This window comes from Mastigoproctus giganteus, chromosome 2 (genome assembly GCF_048544385.1).
Source record: "Mastigoproctus giganteus isolate SK-2022 chromosome 2, ASM4854438v1, whole genome shotgun sequence".
Taxonomy (NCBI): Eukaryota; Metazoa; Arthropoda; class Arachnida; order Uropygi; family Thelyphonidae; genus Mastigoproctus; species Mastigoproctus giganteus.
In genome coordinates, this window is record NC_143576.1 from 31994891 (window position 1) to 32013644 (window position 18754).

The window sequence follows — 18754 nt, forward strand, 5'->3', positions numbered from 1 at the left end:
ACTGAGCTTGCTCAATCCATTCAAGGCCTTATACACCTCAATTAGACTACCTCGCAGGTGCTTAGTCTCCAGAAGCTGCAATTTGCAGAATTTAAGCCTTCCTTGGTAACATCAACCTTTTTGTCTCACTCACCAATCTCGTTGCCTTTCTCTGTACTTGTTCAAAGAGCTCTACATCTTTCCTAAAATGAGGCATTCAGACCTGTATACAGTACTCAAGGTGTGGTGTGACCATTGCCTTATACAAGAGGACAATCACCCCCTTATTCCTGCTAGCAAAATTCCTGTATATCACTGACAAGACACCGTGAGCTACTCTTGCAGCCTTTTTGCACTGCTCATAAAACTTCATATCTGACTGCACAATTACCTCCAGGTCCTTTTCATTCTCCACCAGTCTGAGTGTAGTACCACCCAGTTGATACATTACTCTTGGGTTACTGCTACCCATATAAAATACTTTACATTTGTCAATGTTAAACTTCAGTTGACACCTCTCAGCCCATCTGCTCAACTTTTCCAGATCCTGTTGCAGTAGCATACTATCACTACTGTCATTAACGACCCTGCCAAACCTTTGTATCATCTGCAACCTTAGGCATTAACCCTCATAAATATCATTGATGAAGGTTAGGGAAGTGCCAGAAGTTTATCAAACTCTAACAGGGTGCTAAGTGATTTTTTAATAACTGAGAGTAAAGTGGAGAAGAAATTGTTGAAGTTAAACATAAAAAAGGCACCTGGGGTGGATGGGATCTATCCAGTTATATTAAAGGAGGCAGCAAACCCTTAGCCATAATTATGAGAGCTTCTTTGGATTCGGGGAAGGTCCCCATGGACTGGAGGTGTGCAAATTTATCACGAATTCGCAAAGGAGGTTCAAAAGGTGACACAGGTAACTATACAGGGTGTTTCAGTTAAACGTTTCAGAACTTCTAAGAGAGGTAGGGTACATCCTGACAACTCGAAATCATATAGCAATGTGGGGTCGGAAATGCTTTCCTGAAGCGGTGTTGTACACAGAAGCACCATAAAGAAAAGAGACCGTAAGTGAGAAATCGTTTTAATATAATACATGAAAAGAAGCAAAAGGTACATGGATTACCGTAGGTACATGGATTATCAAGTAGATAGGTCTAACCGGACCTATCTACTTGATCTTTCTGCAGCAAGTATTGCCACAACTTTTGAGAGATGAACAGATTTCTGCATCGACGCAACAGACAATGTGGTTCCAACACGATGGAGCCCCTGCCCATTATAGCGGAGATGTTCGTAACTACCTGGATGTCACATTTGGTCAACAGTGGATCGGACGTGGTGGTCCCGTGCGTTGGCCTGCTCGGTCACCCGACCTATCATGTCTTGATTTTTATTTCTGGGGTCATATGAAATCGCTAGTTTATGACACCCCTGTTGACAATGCTGAGGAGCTGGTTGCAAGAATCGCAGAAGCTGCCGAAGAAATTCGAAATTCGCCTGGAGTATTCCAGAATGTTCGGATGTCCATGCGTCGGAGATGTGAGGCGTGCATTGTAGCCCGTGGAAGAAACTTCGAACACTTACTTTAATCCATGTACCTTTTGCTTCTTTTCATGTATTATTAAAACGATTTCTCACTTACGGTCTTTTTTCTTTATGGTGCTTCTGTGTACAACACCGCTTCAGGAAAGCATTTCCGACCCCACATTGCTATATGATTTCGAGTTGTCAGGATGTACCCTACCCCTCTTAGAAGTTCTGAAACGTTTAACTGAAACACCCTGTAGACCTGTTAGTTTAACATGTGTTCTAGAGAAAATAATGGAATCACTGGTTAAAGAAGCATTGCAGAATCATCTAGACAAGTTTGCAGTAATAGTTAAGACACAGCATGGGCTTGTTAAAGGGAGGTATTGTCTGATCAATTTGATTGGATACTATGATGTGGTCACAATGGAACTGAATGCCAAAAATAATTTTATACAATGGATTCCGGTTATTTGGGGCAGCAGGTTATTTGGGGCAAACCTTAAAAACCAGAACCCAATCGAGAAAATAGCCAGGGTTTACTTCCCTTAATTGGGACAACATGCTGTTTAATTGGGGCAGGAGACCGCAGCACTGTAGATTAGCTTATGATTGTCTCCAACCATACCACATGGTTCGGCTGGATTTCTAGAGGTCACAACTATAAAACAATTAGCAGTCACCTGTTTATTGTAAACTCGATCTTATTAAATTTGCGTATTACCAACACAGCTGAAATTATGTGGGTTATTATGGTGAAATGTTTTTACACTTCCATGGAATCTTCAATCATATAAAAAAAATTAATTTTCAGAATCTTCTCTTCATTCCTATTTTTTAAGTTTTGTAACTTGCAAATTGTTACAACAATTTGTGTGTGAGGTGTTCTTTGTTATCGACTGCTTATCTTTTTACTGTTTTAAATTTTAACCTCCACCCACAAATGTCAGTGAACAGAAATGTCAACTAGTTAGTATGTACATATTACATATTACAGTACTTGGAAAATTAAATGCACTAGGCATAATCCTTATGGGTTTTGATAATTAACTATATAATATCGGTGTAAATACACCATAGTTAACCCATAGATTTGAGCTACGATTGTAGCGTAGAAGGCATCGTTTTAATTGTATCTCATAATGTGGTTGCCTTCACAACAAGATAGCTACTGTTGAATTACTTCAAATAAATAACACTTCTCTAGTAGAGAAGACTACTGTTATTTATTTTCAGCGTACCACCACCCAGACGATCGTTTCGACCACACCCTTCTGGCATCTCTCATAATGTGGATATAACTTCTCAACTGAGATGACTTGTTGTATTACCTACCCGCCCACTGATGACGAAGCCAAAAAGCTTCGAAACGATCATCTGGGTGGTGGTACGCTGAAAATAAATAACAGTAGTCTTCTCTACTAGAGAAGCGTTATTTATTTGAAGTAATTCAATAGTAGCTATCTTGTTGTGAAGGCAACCACATTATGAGATACAATTAAAACGATGCCTTCTACGCTACAATCGTAGCTCAAATCTATGGGTTAACTATGGTGTATTTACACCAATATTATATATTACAGTACGTATTAATTATTCCGATTTTCACATATCATTTAATTTTTTAATTGGTAACGTAATAAAGGGTAAATTTGTGCTTAATATATCTTTACTTTTATAGCCTGTGGATAATATTCCTCCTATTTTCTCTAATTAGAATCTCTGTTTAATAGAATTAAAATTCAATTCACAAATGTGATCACAATGACTGGCGCTTACTACACATCGTATAAGGAGCGGTACTTCACTATGTTGACTCCATCGTAACGTGATTTGATTGTACAGTGAACCAATTGTAAAGCAGGGATCCATTGTAGTTTTAACTTTTTTTACATGAAACTTCGGATAATTGGAGCAGCCGCTTAATCAGGCCAAAATGCACTAGTCCGATGTGTCCCAAATAACCAGAATCAACTGTACTTGGATTTCAGGAAAGCTTTTGATACTGTTGCACATGAAAGACTGCTGTACAAATTGGAGAGGTATGGCATTAAGGGTAAGTTGCTACAATGGATAAAGGGATGGTTGAGTGGGAGACGACAGAGAGTGGTAATCAATTGACACTGCTCTTCATGGACTAATGTTATTAGTGGAGTTCCCCAGGGTTCAGTGTTGTGCCCGGTGTTGTTTTGTATATTTTCAATGATATTGATAAAGGTATATCAGGTTTAATGTAAAAGTTTTCAGATTATACAAAGGTTGGCAGGGTTGTTAACGACAGTAAAGACAGTATGTTACTCCAACTGGATCTAGATAAGTTGAGAAAATGGGCTGAAAAGTGGCAACTAAAATTTAACATTGACAAATGCAAAGTACTGCATATGGGTAGCAATAACCAAAGAGAAATGTACCAACTATGTGGTAGTCCACTCACGGAAGTGGAAAAAGAAAAACACCTGAGGATAATTGTGCAGTCAAATATGAAGTTCACTGAGCAGTGCAGAGGAGCTGCCAAGGCAGGTCATGGAGTCTTCTCAATGTTGTTGTTGTTATTTGGTTTTTAGGAGCATTAGCAACTAAGGCCATATTGCTCCGGGGATAAGCAGTGGTCATTCCCTGACCTTTCCACATCCTCCGTATTTGGTGGTCACGGGCTCGAACCCCGGTCTAATCAAGAAGCGTGTGCTACGGACTGCCACTCCTGCCCACCTGGCTACAGAGGCGCCATCTTCTCAATGATATATAGGAATTTTGCTAATAGGGACAAGGAAGTGATTATCCCATCGTACAAGGCAATGATCAGGCCACACCTAGAGTACTATGTACAGGTCTGGAGGCCTCATTTTAGAAAAGATGTAGTTGCTAGAACAAGTACAAAGACAGGCAACAAGATTTGTGAGGGGAACAAAGGGGTGATCTTACCAAGAAAGGCTTAAGTTGTGCAAATTGCAGTGCCTGGAGAGTAGGCACCTGCGAAGTGATCTGATTGAGGTGTATAAAGCCTTGAATGGGTTGAGCAAGCTGAATGCTGATAGGATTTTTCCTCTTCCTCTAAGAACCTGAGGGGCGACAGATTCAAACTGAGGAAAGACAATTATAGAATCAACCCCAGGGGCTCTCATCTGGTGAGTATGGGCTTGGCACACCCAGGGTCCTGAGCTGGATATCATCATACTTCTTTTTCTTGGTGATTCCCTTCTTCTTGTGATTCTCTCTCTCGGGGTATTTCAGAAATTTTTTTTTTTTTGGCTGGTGCAGCATAAGCCTCAGGCTTCCTTGCACCATATGAATAATAATAATAATACCGAACTATGTGATACTGAAGCAGAGGCCAAATAGAACCTTGTGGAGAGTCACAGACAAACGTCAATCGGCACATAATACCACATTACCTCAACAGCAATGGTGCAACACTGGAGGCCATCCACACAGATGATTATTGTGCTGCGGTAGCAGCCATGAGGATTAATGGAAGAGAAGCGAGAGACCAGCAGCAGCAGAAGAACTGAAAACAGAAGGAACCACCAGCTTGGGAAAGAAGACTTCAGCAGAAGTTAGAAGAATTAAGAGTCAAAATAGGCCAATTGACCTAGTACCAGCGGGGCAATAGGAGTAAGAAATTAATTGGAAAAGCGAAGAGCATCCTCAAGAGAGAGACAGCATCCACAGCAAACATGAGACAAAAAATCAGAGAATAGGAGAGTACTTGGAACACATTGAAGCAGAACCTCCTTGCACTCAGCAAGAGACAACACCGATAAAAAGAGAGCTCCCAGAGGAAAATAAATGACTGAATCTTTGATGAGGACCAAGGAGGCTTCTACAGGAATCTCGGAGAAGACTGGAAAGAAGGGAACTGACCACCCAAGAAGAAGACGATTGAGGAGTTCTGGGGAAACATATGGTGCAGTGAAATAAGACATAACAGCTGAGTCACCTGGACAGAACTAGAACACAAGAAAACAAGGACATACAAAAAATGAGAGGGTGGGAGATTCGGGAAGAAGAAGTAAAACAGACGATCAAGAACTCTCACAACTGGCAAACTCCAAGAATAGATAACCTCCACAACTACTGCTACAAGAAGCTCACTTGCACACACAAACACCTGGCAGAGCAGTTCGCCCAAATGATAAGGCACCCAGAGACAATCCCGAAGTTTCTCACTCAAGGGATCACATATCTGAATCCTAAAGGTGAAGATACAAGAAACCTGGCGAAATATAGGCCAATCACCTGCCTCCCAACAATGTACAAGATTCTGACCAGCTGCATCAGCAGGAAGATATCAGACCACTTGAAGAGTCAGAACATAATGGCCAAACAGCAGAAAGGACGCAAGCGGCTGAGCAAAAGATGCAAGGAACAATTAACCATAGATGCTGCAGTTATGGAGCAAGCCTACAAGAAGCACTGCAACATATACACAGCCTACATTGATTACCGTAAGGCTTTCGATTCCGTGCCTCATAGCTGGCTAATAGAGGTGCTGAACATCAACAAAGTCAATCCGATATGACAAACTTCCTAGGAGAAATGATGGTGAAATGGAGTACCACCATTAAGGTCGAAAACAACACAACGAGGCCAATTCCCATCAGGAGAGGAATCTTTCAGGGAGATGCCCTGAGCTCATTGTGGTTCTGTCTAGCACTTAACCCGCTATCTACCATGCTCAACAGTAGCAAGTACGGATATAACCTCAAAGAAGGAAGGAAGAACCTGTACACCCTCACCCACCTAATGTACACAGATGACATCAAGCTCTACGCGGGAACCGAGAAGCCCCTTCAGCAACTACTCCAGATCACAGAAGAATTCAGCAATGATATTAGGATGGAATTTGGTCTAGGCAAATGGATTGCAACAGGGAAAATTAGTCAACTGAAGCTACTAGCTGCAGAGTGGTAAAGAGATCGAAGCTATGGCAGAGGGAGAGACCTACAAATACTTGGAATGATGCAGGCTCAGCAGTTACAGCACAAGGAAATTAAGGCCTGTCTGACCAAAAAATACCATCAGAGAAGACTCAGAAGCCTGCTGAAAGCAAAGCTAAATGGAGGTAAAACAATTAAAGCCATAAACACCTATGCAGTCCCAGTGCTAACATACTCTTTTGGGGTAATAGATTGGACTAACACCGAGCTGGAGGATATCATGAGAAAGACAAGGACAATGATGACCGAGAGCCGCCAACACCATCCAAAATCAGCCATGGAGAGACTAACAATTGCCCAGGAAGAAGGAGGAAGGGGCTTGATAGACCTCATTGAGCAACAGAAGACAACGATAGTTAACCTGAATGATTACTAATGCTAATGCTAATTGATAAATACTGAAAACAACAATGGGCCAAACACCAAATCCTGGGGGACTCCACTAATAGCATTAGTCCATGAAGAGCAGCGTCCATGAAGAGCAGCGTCCATGAAGAGCAATGTCCAATGCAAAATACTCATTCAGTTTATCAGCTACCTGAGCATGATCATCAATAGTCAAACCTGCTATGTTAAGTGTACCAATCTCCCACTCAACCATCCTTTTATCCATTGTAGCAACTTGCCCTTAATTTAATATAGTCCAATTAGTAGTAGTCTTCCATGTGTCACAGTATCAAAAGCTTTTCTAAAATCCAAGTATATGATATCAAAATTATTCTTTGCATCCAGTTCCTTTTTGGCCACATCATAGTATCCAATTAAATTTGTCGGACAAGACTGCCCCTTAACAAACCCATGCTGTGTCTGAACTATAACTGCAGTCTTGTCTAGATGATCCTGCATCGCTTCCTTAACCAGTGACCCCATTCCCCGGAACAGAAGTTAGACTAACAGGTCTGTAATTATCTGTGTCACCGTTTGATCCTCCTTTGTCCAAGGTAGCTCTCATAATTATGGCTAAGGGTTTGCTTACTTCCTTTGTGGTCTCCTTTAATATAACTGGATAGATCCCATCCACCCCCAAGTACCTTCCTTATATTTAACTTCAACAATTTCTCCTCCACTTTGCTCTCAGTTTTTATAAAATCATTAAGCACCCTGCTACAATTTGATAACCTTCTGCCATTTTCAAACCTTAATAACTCCTCATGTGTGAATGTAGATGCAAAATACTCATTCAGTCATTCAGTTTATCAGCTACCTGAGCATGATCATTAATAGTCAAACCTGCTACGTTAAGTGCACCAATCTGATTCATCCCTTTCTTTTTAGAGTTTATATAATTAAAGAACTCTTTGCTGTTTTTCTTTGCATCCTTTTCCAAAGATTTCTCGTAATCTGACTTTGCCTGCCTAACCTTCTTTGTGACTTGATTACAGACTAGCTTATATTTGCCATAGGCTTCTGTGTTGCCTGATAATTTATATGCATCCTATGCAGTTTCCTTTTCTGTCACGAGCCTCATTAATTCATATGACATCCATTTAGGCCTAAACCTTGAACAGCATTTCTTAGTTGGTATGAAAAGCTTAGTAGCCTCCAAGATTAAGTTCCTGAAGGCTTCCCATTTAGAATTCACTGTTGGTAACATCAGTTGATCCCACTGTATAGAATTTAAAAACTTTCTGAGTCCACTGTAGTCATCTTTACGAAAGCAAAAGCCCTTCCCTTTACCCTTGATGGTAATTACATCTTTAAGTAAATCCCACATCAGTACACCATGATCACTGACACCTAGTGGTTCCTTTATCTGTAGATTCTTAAATTCTTAACACATGAAGAATCACTGCTGATAATCAGATCAAGAGTATTACTCCCTCTTATTGCCTCTCGAACATGTGTTGCTGTAGAAAACAGTCATCCAATTAATCCACAAAAGTCTTGCTAGTGTGCGAATGACCAACTCACAAGTTCCAGTCAATAACTTGAAAATTATAATCCCCATTATAAGACATTCTGATTTACTGGCCCATAGGAAGATTATGTTCTAAAAAATCCAATAAAACATCCTAATCAGCATTTCCCCTTTCAACAAAAACTTCACTTTTTTTTTTTTTCCTTCTTGGCACTTGTTTCTAATGTGTTTCATGCACTTAATATGGTTACTAATATCACTTTTTTGCTGATTAATGTTACATCAGCATAAACTGTAAAATCCAAAACCTATCTCATTTTCCAGATCTTAAAATACAGAAGAACGTACTAGTATAAACATCCCTGAATTCTTGAAAATAATACTTAATTTCTTACCTTACATCATTGTTTGTGTTTGAGGCAACCATAATAACTTTTTGATATTAAACCTTAATTGTTACAAGCTAGAGTTTCACTTCTTTCACAATCACAAAGTACCAATAACAATGTCAAAGGCAATTTAAAAAATTGTAAGAAATTATGTAATGAAAAACAGTTTGAAACAAAAATAAATAGCACTTTTTCTACATGTGAAAATGAGAAATTTTTTATTCGCAGGTAAATGACCGAATATTCACTTAAAGTAGCATAACTAGGATTTTTGACACTTATGGCCAATTATCAGAAAAATGTACCTTTTGCTGTTGTTTTTTTTTATTAAATTATGAGTATATTACAATATCATTAATTCTGTTTTAATTAATTAACTGAATAATAATTACATTAAAATTTACAAAATGAAATAATTATTATTAAATTATTATCCAAAAGTCTGTATCTTTTATATAAAAGCTATAGGCTTTTGTAATAGTTGATTTAGATAATGAGTGAAGTCATATTTTTAAAATGAATTATAAATCGGTTATCTTAAATCTTTAAATCTGGTTGGTGCCTATATTAAATCAGCACCTATGGCCAGGGCTACATTCACCATACCCTAGTTATTCAACTGCTCACATAAATCATCATGTGCTGCAAATGTCCAGAAAAAGTAAGCAACTACTTACTTTGTTTCTGGGCCATGTGAACTGAGCCACGTGATGCTGGATTTTAAGCATACATCATAAAATTCAATAGGTATGTAACTGAAAAATAACACAAATTTGACTAAAAATCCAGAATAAAACTAAACTTATCAGAAATATTAAGACTTATCAGAAAAATTAAATGGATACGGAATAGCATGTTTTCAAAAACAAGTATGAACTAAATTACACTATCACCAATTTGAAGCACTTTAAAAAGTCAAAGGTTTCACACAGCAAGATATAGTTCACTAATTATCACATAGAATGCACAGTATTTTAATATTAAATAAATATAACAAGTGCATTTCTCTGTTATATTTAAAGTAATGGACATTTAGTGTATAACTACAGATCAAATTTTATCATAACAAATATCATCAAATCATCAGAAAAAAAAAAGGGTGAAAATTTCCACAAAGTTAAAATATATAAAAAATATGTACCTCTTCTGTCAGCTCAATCTGATTTGGTGGCTTAATTAAAGTTTTTGTCTGAAACAAAATAAAAAATGATTAATATAATAAACACAACAATCAAACCTCTCAAATTGTGAAGCCCTTGGGACCTCATAATTACTAACTGGATCTTAGAATTTGCTAAACTTCAGGTAGTTTTTCCATAAAAGTGAAACACAGTGTTTCACTTTTATGGTGAATTATCACTATATATTCCATGCATTATCAACTGTATAGTGTGTGAAGTATGGAAAAATGGCATTACACAATTTTTTATTATTTTTTTTGAAAAATTTTAATTGGTGTGCAATTCTATAAATTGTACAAAGGATAGTTTTAAGAATTATAATTAGTACTGAATTTGTATATTTTTATTTTTACAGTTTAAGGTAACGGTTAATACAAGTGCTGGAATAATAAAACACTAATTGCATGGCTAAAGAAGGAATGGCTGTAGGCAATTCACCTAATTGATCAACTTTTCAGTTGAATCGCCTACAGTGATTCAAAGTTGAATCGCAGTAGACAATTCAACTTTTTTTGATCATACACTATATATTACAATGTTACCCTGTGCACAATATATAAAATAGTAAACCTATCTTAATTTATCATAGCATCAAATGGAATAACTCATTAATAAGAAAAATGAACTAACATTTGAGTAAAGCCAAAAAGTAATATTAATAAATAATAAGAATAACACAATGATAGAAGGTACCATGTGTTATCCAATGTATATTCAAACTTATACTTACATCTGTCAAATCATCACCCCAATCAAATGCATCTAACGGTTCTTCAGCAGCCTAAAAAATGTGCATAACATTATTCTAAATAATAATTATTAATAAATAAATTTTTCAATTAATGAAAAATGATTATGAATCTTAACAAATCTTACCATCATGTACAAATAATAAAATTGGAAGGATCATTACGAAGAAATACACTCCCACATCACCAAAAATTGAGTACTACTTACATAATAACATAAAATTCCACAAACTAGAAAATAGAGTTCACAAGCCATCTCTTCAAAGGAACATCAACACTTATTAACTCTCTTTGGGCACAAGGAGCCATGTGCACATTCCTACATAGGTAATTGTTGCTTTGGGTTTTTCATTACTTTACTTATTTTTACATTTATAATTTTATGTTTATTGTGAAATAGGGTGGTTTGGTTCACAGGAGCAGAATTATACTTTGGCTTACCCTATTAGCAGCACTAATTTTCTGCATTTATTTTGTGGTTCAAGTGCTCAATTTTTTTTTTTTTTAATAAATTTGTAACATATTTTGAACTATTATTTGAAATTAGCTTGAAAATCACATAAAACAGGGCTTTTTTTTCTGCTGGAACATGCTGGAACAGCATACTGGAAGTTAAAAAGAAATAAATAAAAATTATATATTTAAAACGAAAAAAATATTTGTTTTAAAATAAATATTTATTATTACTAATGTCGTTGGCATCTTGTGTACAAGCAGAGATTTAAGCTAGATTTAAGCTGGTCCTTGAGGTTGTCACAGACATTCTCTCAGATATGCCAGACAAGCTGTACTTGCTACCTGGGAGTCTAAAACGCTGATGGAACCGATATTCGGGTGACACCCAAGTCAAGTGGACCCAATTTCGGCGAAGTCCGGATGGTCTGTGACAGCCAAATCCTCTGCTTGCACCTTCATGATGGTGGGACTGTTAGCAATCCATGTATTTGTGCATGGAGGTGGTCACCCTCCATGCACAAATACATGGTGGGTGACCACCCAGGTGTGAACCACCCAGGTGTGAACCAACGTAAGCAGGGGTCGAGGTGTGGTGTGGTGTGGCGCCCACACCACATGGAGGAACGCTGCCCCTCTATGTTACCAGGCAGTACTAGGTGGTAGATGACTCTCATCAACCGGTGAAATACCACCACTTTGCTTATTGGAGGCTTGAAGTGGTGGAAACCATGTTTAGTCTCTAGAGCTAAGTTCCAGTCAACCCTTCCCTATCTCTTCCATCATGCAGTATGATTGATGACTTTTGAGGTTATGATGAACATCGTGGGAAGATCCAATATTCCTTACATTTCGAGGGTACAGCTCTAAAACGGTGTTCGCAGGCCTGCCGCTAGTTAGTACACTGGACTGAACCTATTGGTAACTCTCTGGATCAGCTAGTGTATAATCTTGCTACCTCTACTCTGTCAGATAGTGACTGGAGGGAGTCCGAGTAGTGTGTATGCGGGGAGCATTGTCGAGGCCATGTTATGTCAAGGATCTGGGTATATTCTTACCATGTGTACGCCATATCCAAAAATTTCATTACTTCATACAGCATGTCCCACCCACTTTTTCTTACTATTGAATACACCATGAATTGTGAAACTAATAGAGCAAGCTTATCTGCGAAAAGATCTAAACCTCCCAAGCACTTACTAATTCATTTCACAAATATACGTGGTCTCAACGATGTCCATTTCCACTTGCAGTCTGCCAAACCTCATGTACTTTTTCTGACAGAATCTCAGTTATCGGTTGAATCAACTACTGCTCATCTCAGATGCCCAAATTATTCGCTGTATGATTCCTTTCGCCTCAAAGGTGGTACTTGTGCATATGTCCGTTCTGATATTCCCTGTCAGAGACTTGGAAATTTGGAATCTCCTCTCTTTGATCTTCTCTGGCTCAAAATCTCTCTACCTCATTGTGTCAAATTCATCTGTTGTCTCTACCGTTCTTCCAACTCCACTAATCACTTGGAGCTCTTTGACTTCCTCTCTTTGCAACTTGACTTTCTCCAGTCCAACTTTCCTAACAGTGAGTTAATTTTCCTTGGAGATTTTAATGTTCACAACTCCAGCTGGCTTCCGTTTTCTAGTCACACTGACCCAGCAAGTCGAGATGCTGAGGCTTTTGCAATTACTAATGACCTAGCACAGATTGTTCATTTACCTACAAGAATACCGGACAATCCTAATCATATAGCCAAATACGCTTGATCTTTTTCTCACAAACAACCCTTCTAAGTACACGGTTGAAGTGAAAGGTCCTTTAGGCACTTCAGTTCACAACTTGGTGATTGTCTCTTCTCCAATGGAACCTTTATCTCATGGCTATTCCCAACCTCGTGTTGTTTGGCATTACAAGAATGCAAAATGGGATGACCTGCGAGACTTCTTTTCTTCTTTTCCTTGGTCGGATTACTGTTTCAAAACTTCTGATGTCAACGTTTGCTCAGATCGTGTCAGTGAAATTATTCTTGCAGGAATGGAATCCTTTATCCCACACTCCACTTTAAAATCTCATCCTTTATCTAAACCTTGGTTTTCCAATAAATGTGCTAAGGCTGTTCAAGAGAAGAATGTTGCATATCGTAATTGGCTTGTTTCTAATTCTCCAGTTTCATTTTCTGCCTACACCAAAGCTCGCAACAATTGTAAAGCAGATATTAATCAGTCCAAACTAGAGTTTGAACAGGCTAAAGAGTATAAAACTTGCTTCTTGCTCTAATGGTAGCCGAGCATTCTGGTCTCTTGCCAAAGCTATTGGCCGCAACTTTTGCCCATCTCTGCTCCCACCTCTGTCCAAACCAGATGGTTCTGTTGTCACTTCAGCCAAGGATAAAGCTGACCTGATAGCATCCCATTTTTCTTCCAGCTCATGTATTAATGATCTTGGTAAAAAACCTCCCACCATTCCTAACACGCTCCATTTAATGCCTCCTGTGGTCTTCTGTCAAAAGGATATCAGAAGGATTTTGATGAATCTTGATGCTAAGAAAGCTCCAGGTCCTGATGGTATTTCTCTACTTGTTCTCAAAACCTGTGCTCCTGAATTTACTCCTATTCTTTGCAGTCTTTTTTCACTTTCTTATTCCAGAGGTGTCTTTCCTTCTGCTTGGAAGTTTGCTCATATCCAGCCAGTTCCTAAAAAGGGTGACAAATCCCTCCCATCCAATTATTGTCCCATTGCAATTACTTCTACTCTTTCTAAAGTAATGGAGAAATCAATTAACCGCCAACTCTTAAACTACCTAGAAACCTTCCGTCTGATCAACAATCACACGTATGGATTCCATCAGTGTCGATCCACTGGTGATATTCTGGCTTATGTTACCCATTTATGGACTAATTCAATGGAAAGGATCAGTGAAACACAAGTAGTTGCTCTTGACATCTCAAAGGCTTTCGATCGTGTTTGGCATAAAGGTCTTCTAAACAAGCTTCCATCTTATGGTTTGCCAACTGTTTTTAGTAATTGGTTATCCAGTTTTCTTTCTGATCGCTCACTGAGGATGATGGTAGATGGCTCTCTGTCTTCTAACTTCTCCACTAATGCCAGTATCCCCCAAGGTTCAGTTCTTTCCCCCCACTCTTTTCCTCTTGTATATTAATGACCTTCTTCCATTGACTGGAAATCCTATCCATATTTTTGCCGATGATAGCACATTGCATTCCACTTTCCGTTTTGAGAAACCTTGTCCTGCTCAATCAGCTTCAACTTCTCGAAAATCTGCTACCAATTCCTTAAATGCCGATCAGGTAATTCTCCAGTGGGGCAAAGAAAACTTAGTTGATTTCAACCCCTTCAAAAACTCAGTCTTGTCTTATATCTCGCAAAAAGGATTGTTCTGCTCGTATGCTTATCTTTAGTGACACTCCGATTTCTAGGCAAAATGATATATCTCTTTTGGGGATAACCCTGACTTCTAATCTCTCTTGGCACAAGCACATTACAAATATTGCTTCCTCTGCATCTAAAAAACTTGGTTTTCTCTTGCGCTCTCGGCGTTACTTTTCTTCCAAACAGCTGCTCACTCTGTATAAATCGCAAATCCGCCCTGCCATGGAATATTGTTCCCACATCTCGGGTGGTACGCCCCAAAACCTCTCTCAGGCTTCTTGATTCCATTCAGAAGAGGGCAGTTAGGTTAATTAATGATTCATATGTAACAGAGTCTCTCCACTTGCTTTCTCATAGACGTACTGTTTCTGCTGCATGCCTGTTCTACAGATACTTCCATGGGCACTGTTCTTCTGAATTGGCTTCTATAATTCCCGCTCTCTCATTCTAAACAGTCTGAACACGTGCCGCCCAGCCAACATCCATTTACTGTCCAACTTCAAACCCACAGAACCAACTTTTCATCTTCCTCATTTATTCAGTCAACTGCCGTTTTCTGGAACAACCTTCCTTCATACGTATTTCCTGAAAATTACAATCTACAGAAGTTCAAGTCCAATGTCAACAAATATCTTCTTTCGTCTTCTCAACTTCCAACACAAGCACGGTACTAAGTACTATAGGTTCTAATACCTCTTGTGTTTGGGGTTCACATAAAAAAAAAAAAAAAAAAAAAAAAGATGCACAGCTTGACTTTGTGCCTCATCTATTGAAGCATTCACCAAATACAATACTTAATTAATAATTAAAATGCTTAATAAAAGTATGGCTTATTCAGGACCATCATACAGCCTTAGACATAAACAGTTTAAAAAAAATCGTAATAAGAAATATGATAATATGCCTTTACTGTGGAAATCTTTATAAAAACATTTTGAATAATAAATAAATACCTACTAAATTAGTTTTATTAATTAGTTTTTTTCCAATTTACTATTCTTTTGTAATTTGAAATATCAAATTAGCACTTATGATGTCACTATTTAAAAGCACTACTGGGGAATAAGAATGCTACTGTTTTATTGTGTAAGTGCAATTGAAGTATCAAATAAAGGAAAATATGACTTTATTAAACACACTGCAAAAAAAAAAAATCGAGTGCAGGGCAAGCAGCAAAAGTAATAAGCAGCCAAAATGATAATGATTCTCTTGAGATCTCAGAAAAAAAAAAAAAAAAAAATCATTCAAAACTATTTAGTTTAAAACTTTGTAAAAACCCACTAAATTTGAAAATTTGGTACCATGATTTTCTAAAAATTTTCCCAATGAAGGACCCCAATACCCCCTCCTCCTAGAGAGACTTCCTCAGCATTCCAGAAGTTTATATTTTAAACTTAAACTTAAAAAAAAGCCCTGCATATAAATGTACTCAGAGCCACACATGAAAAATAAATAAATAAAGAAAAATATATAATATATATTCATAGCTGCCAACTTTTAACTTTCAAAAAGCTGGAGAGCAGGCTGTTGGAAGCAGGAAAGAACCAGAGATTTTTTTCAAAAATTCTCCTATTTTTCTAATTCTCCTTTCAAATTAGGAGAATTATTGAAAAAAAGCAGGTTTTTTAAGTTCACACTACATTGGAAATTAAATTTCACTGGCAAAACACACATTTTATATTAAAATACAGCCATAGAATTGTTTATCAGTACATGCATTTAAAAATTATCTTAGCTAACATTTTTCTGTCTGTGGATTTCTATTTGGATATTCTACTAAATATCAACTTTATGCTGATTTTGATTGATTCAAGAAAGATACTGTTGCACATGTTGCCCTTTTCAAAAATGTTGAGTAATGTTGAGTTAAACACACTGCAAAAAAAAAAAATCGAGTGCAGGGCAAGCAGCAAAAGTAATAAGCAGTCAAAATGATAATGATTCTCTAACAATGGCCCTGCCACCTAGACCTGGTTATCAGGAGCATGTCCAAACCTTCACCAGAAAGAGATTTGAACTCAGGCTGCATTATTTATTTTCTCACACTCAGCACTGGTATGAGAAACTGTTAAAATGCCAGGCATGACTTGGGATAATTTTTTATACTTCAAACGTCTCTGTGCACATGTCAGTTCCCCAACCAAGAAATAACATAAATGTACATAACATAAATTCTTTCTTCTTCATCCTAATAGCATTTAGTATGTACTCATACTAAAACTAACAGGAATGATGTAAAACATCATTGCTTCACCTATTTCTTTATCTTTAATGACTGGAATATTGTCATATAAACAAAAAAAAATTTTTATTTGAAAATGATTTAATCAATTTAATCACATTTCATCAGTTGGCAGTGACAAATGAAATTTTTTTTTGTTCTACCCCAGCATTAATGAGAATACCATTCTTAAATGGGAACTTGTGTGCCATGTAGTCATATGCAGCTCTTAAGTATTTTCTCCCTGAGTAAAAGAAAAGAATCTTCTCCTCTTGCTTTAAACCTTCCACAATCTTGGCAGTAGAAAGCACTAAACACTTCAGTGGTCTCCTTTGTGTTAGGGTAACTAAGAGTAAGAATAGGTGCATGTAAACTTGCATGTACACCAATGCTAGGAGTATAGAAAATAAATTTGATGAATTTGAAGTGCTGGTCAAGACATAAAAAGCAGATACTGTTGGGATATCAGAGACGTAGTATCACACAGATATAAGGGAATGCAGAATTGGAATTTGAGGAGTACAATGTGTACAGAAAGGATAAACAGGATAGAAGGGAGGAGAGGTTATGCTGTTAGTTAAGAAACACATAAAATCTAAGACAGTGCATCCAGCTGACATTGGTGGACAGTACAATCCAGTTGACATTGCTGGACAGTTGGCATTGAGTCAGTGTGGTGAGAAATAAGCACTGGGAAAGCAAAGAGTACGAGTGTGTTATAGACCTAATGACTCTAATGAGTACAACGAACAGCTATACAAAGAAATAGAGTGGGCCAGTAAATCAGATTATCTTATAATGGGCGATTTTAACTGACCAGATATTGACTGGAACTCATGGGTTGGTCAGTCACTGGAATACTAGAAAGACTCGTGGATTTACTGGATGACTGTTTTATACAGCAGCATGTTCGAGAGGTAACCAGAGGGAGTAATACTCGATCTGATTATCAGCTATGATTACTCATGCATTAAGAATTTGCAGACAAAGGAACCACCGGGTGGCAGTGATCACAGACTACTAATGTGGGATCTACTTAAAATGTAACTGCAATCAGGGGTAAAAGGAAGGGTTTTTGCATTCATAAAGTTGACTACAGTGGTCTCAGACAGTTTTTAAATTATATACAGTCAGACCAACTGATGACATTACCAACAGCAAATTCTAAATCGGAAGCATTCAAGGAATTAATTTTAATTAAGTTACTATTCCATACCTTTTCATACCAACTAAGAAATACTGTTCAAGGTTTAGGCCCAAATGGATGTCAGATAAACTAATGAGGCTCATGGCGAAGAAGAAAAATACATGCATAATCAGGTGTTATCACCTGATTGTAGATATAAGCTAGTCTGTAATCAAGTCACAAAGGAGATTAGGCAAACAAAGGCAGATTATGAGAAATCTTTGGCAAAGGATGCAAAGAAAAACAGCAGACTTCTTTACTTATATAAACTCTAGAAGGAAGGGGGATGAATCAGATTTGTCCACTTGATATCGATGGTTCAACTGTTGATGATTCTGTTCAAATAGCTGACAAACTGAATGAGTATTTTGCATCTACATTCACACATGAGGAATTCTGTATGGAAGTGGAGGACAGAAGCTTATTAAACTGTAACAGGGGGCTAAATTATTTTGTAATAACTGAGAGCAAAGTGGAAGAGAAATTATTGAAGTTAAACATAAAAATGAGGGGGAAGCATAACTCGTAAAAAAACCCCCAGGCTTGGCTGGCTCCAGCTGACAGTACCTGGGATGGGTCCCTGCCTGGGTTACAGGCGAAGATGGAGGATCTATCTTCAGCCACAGTGGAAGTCTGTCACTCTTCCAAGATACTGGTCCCATCTAAATTATGGACTTTGCAGCAGAGGAATGGCAAGTTGGCAGCATTATCTGCCTTCCTTCTAAACCCTATGGATATCAGTCACTGTCAGATAAACAATCATGCTACCGCATCCAGGGTAACCGATGCAGCTGTTCTTAGACCACAGAGAACAGCTGTGTAGAAAGTTATGTGGTCAGCTGAAACTCAAATATATCTCTCAACACTAAATATAAGATCACTTT

The 18754-nt window shown here is 37.8% G+C and overlaps 1 protein-coding gene across 3 annotated transcripts in view; it reads right to left on the reverse strand.

Moving 5' to 3' along the window:
• Positions 1-18754, reverse strand: part of LOC150089255 (dynein intermediate chain 2, ciliary) — a 317847-nt gene that overhangs the window by 250813 nt on the left and 48280 nt on the right. For 2 of the 3 annotated variants that reach the window (XM_090388583.1, XM_090388589.1), the window contains 2 exons: positions 10605-10655; positions 9835-9882 (listed from right to left, as the gene is read on the reverse strand). In XM_090388583.1, the coding sequence (XP_090244709.1) occupies positions 9835-9882; positions 10605-10655 (99 nt within the window). Of the gene's footprint in view, positions 1-9370; positions 9451-9834; positions 9883-10604; positions 10656-18754 lie in introns of those variants that run through there. The other variant, XM_090388593.1, reaches the window with a different exon arrangement.